This window comes from Populus trichocarpa, chromosome 2 (assembly GCF_000002775.5).
Source record: "Populus trichocarpa isolate Nisqually-1 chromosome 2, P.trichocarpa_v4.1, whole genome shotgun sequence".
Lineage (NCBI taxonomy): Eukaryota > Viridiplantae > Streptophyta > Magnoliopsida > Malpighiales > Salicaceae > Populus > Populus trichocarpa.
The window spans coordinates 11,423,513-11,426,059 of NC_037286.2; the positions used below are offsets into that span (position 1 = coordinate 11,423,513).

Below are 2,547 nucleotides of genomic sequence, written 5' to 3' on the forward strand. Positions count from 1 at the left end.
TTGCTTATGCTTTTCATTTCCTTTCCTTGTTTATTTATGTTTCTTTCTTTCATTATGTGTTGCTAAGTTAATTATGTCAAGGTGAAAAGGGTACACTAATGGTGTAAGAATAAGTATAATATAAACTTAACATGGACCTTAATGTTGGATACTAACATGCTTTATATTTGTTATCTTGTTCACTTTTAATACTTTGCTTGTTAAATGGTTAATCTAGATTTATGTTGTATAACACTTGGTACAACAAATACTTGGCACTTTCATAGCCCATACTGTATGGTATAACCGACACCTGAGCTATGAAAGGAACTTGATTTGTTGTTAACATAAGTTATAATCATGAATGCATGACAACATTTACAAGTATTAGCTTTATTCGAATAAGATAACTAATGTAATCATGTTAACAATTTGTAATCCGATTGGAACCTCCTTTGTGTGTGGTTTCCAGTTGAGTAATAAAAAGAGTTTATACTATACTTGTTTGAAATACCATTAGTGGATCCTCTAACCTTGACAATTGTTTTATCCTTGTTTAATCCTTACATCAATATCACATCTCAAAGCTCTCTTTAACTTATTATTGTTGTTATTGTTGTTGTTGTTGTTATCTATAATTTATACAATTAACCTCCCTGTGGTTCGACCCCGGTCTTGCCGAGTTATTTATTACTTCGACACTCCTGCACTTGGGAGAAGACATCAATCTTTTGGTCGTGTCACATAGCCTTGGCGTTGGTGTGGTGCCTTTTCTTTACTTTTTGGATGACCAGGAGGGTAGCCAATTAATTTGTAACAGGTTGCTTTCTTGTGATACATATCACCACAGTAAGTGCACTGAAAAGGCTCTTTATTACGTGAATTATTTGATTGATTCCCATGAACTTGATTATTGTGCCGACCCTTAGACATGTTGTAATTGCCACACACAACCATGGCTGCTGTATTTGATGGTATGGTGACAGCAGCCCCCAACTCTCGTTGTTTTTCTTCCTGCACAACAGAGGCATAAGCTTGACGAACCGATGGTAAAGGGTTCATCAGTAAAATCTGACCTCTTGCACCTGAATATGACTCGTTGAGTCCCATGAGAAACTGTATAAGTTTGGTTCGATCATTATGCGCACCACAGGTACATGTTTCTGAATTAAAGGATACAAGCTCGTCCCATAAACCCTTCAATTTTGTGTAATATGCTGCAACTGACATCTGACCTTGCTCAATCCTATAGATGTCACGTTGAACCTGAAAAATACAGGGAGCGTTGCCTAAAGAAAATCTTTCATGAAGATCTTCCCAGATGGGATGAGGAGTGTTGCATGAAAGAACAGAATCGGCTAACTCTGGTTCAAGAGAATTTAGGATCCATGAAAGCACCATGTCGTTGCAGCGCTGCCAAAGGGCATGTTCTTCAGGATTTGAAGCCTCATGGGGTTCTTTGATTTTTCCAGTAATAAAACCTATCTTATTCTTGGCACTTAGAGAAATTTTCATGGCACGGTGCCAAGAATTATAATTGTCACCATTCAATCATTTTGAAACAAGAAGCAAACCAGAGTGATCTGAGTGGTGGAGGAATAATGGAGAACCAAGGGTGCTGGGAGCAGAGGATGAATTGCCAGAACTCAAGAAATCAATATCATTAGCAGCCATGATTTTAAAAGAAAAAAAAGAAGGCAAGGCAGAGACGCAACAAACAGATGCGTTGAAGAAGAAGAAAAAATAGGGTTAGGTTGTAGCCTGCTCTGATACCATATGAGTAAAAACTATTCAAGCGGAATACTTTTCTGTATTGATTAAGTTCAATATATATACAAGATACATTAGGGTTCCCTTATAAATCAGAGACTGATAAGGAATGACAGCTAATTAAATGCAGATTGATACAAAATATTCTTACGTATCTTTCCTACTTATCTCAAGATACAACTTTCCTATTTACATCAAAACACTATTAATATAATTTCCAACAAGTTTGGATAAGAGGACTAGTTGTGCAAAGGAAAAACACATCACTCTCAATGAACCATACCTATGCTAAGATGCATTATTGATTGGTCCTTTTGCTAGGTCGTGTTTATATTCGTTGGTATTTTCTAAGGTTCAAGGCAGATCTCTCTTCGTGAGAAAGTCTATGTCTTATCGAGTTAAATCCTAAATATTCTAGTGCCTAAATCTTAGCATCACATTTATTTTCTACTTTGTATCCTTAATATCTGAAGATACTTAACAGTGTAATTTTATACCCTCAAATAATAAAGTCTATAGCTAATTCCTAATATTTATTGTTATTAATTCATTTCATTTAATACCAGGTATATGCATTACGTTGTAAAATTCATACTCTGAATATTAATTAAACAAATTAATTTTTGTGATATTTTTGAAAATTTAGCCAAATCGTTATGGATAATCGTAATTTGGTTATGATATCCATTTTTTATTTTTAAAACATGGTAAAATACAATTGTTTTTATAAAATATACATTGAAATGTTTTTGAATTTGGTTGTATGCACACAAAAAAAAACATATTTTTTTTTAAATA

At 34.2% G+C, this 2,547-nt stretch overlaps 1 protein-coding gene across 1 annotated transcript; it reads right to left on the reverse strand.

Annotated features, from left to right (window-relative positions):
* Window positions 1–702: 702 nt before the first annotated feature.
* Window positions 703–1,653, reverse strand: LOC112326453 (uncharacterized). The gene is made up of 2 exons (XM_024594172.1): window positions 1,554–1,653; window positions 703–1,460 (listed from the first exon to the last, which is right to left on the reverse strand). The coding sequence occupies exons 1-2, from the start codon at window positions 1,651–1,653 to the stop codon at window positions 703–705; spliced, it is 858 nt and encodes a 285-aa protein (XP_024449940.1).
* Window positions 1,654–2,547: the final 894 nt, after the last annotated feature.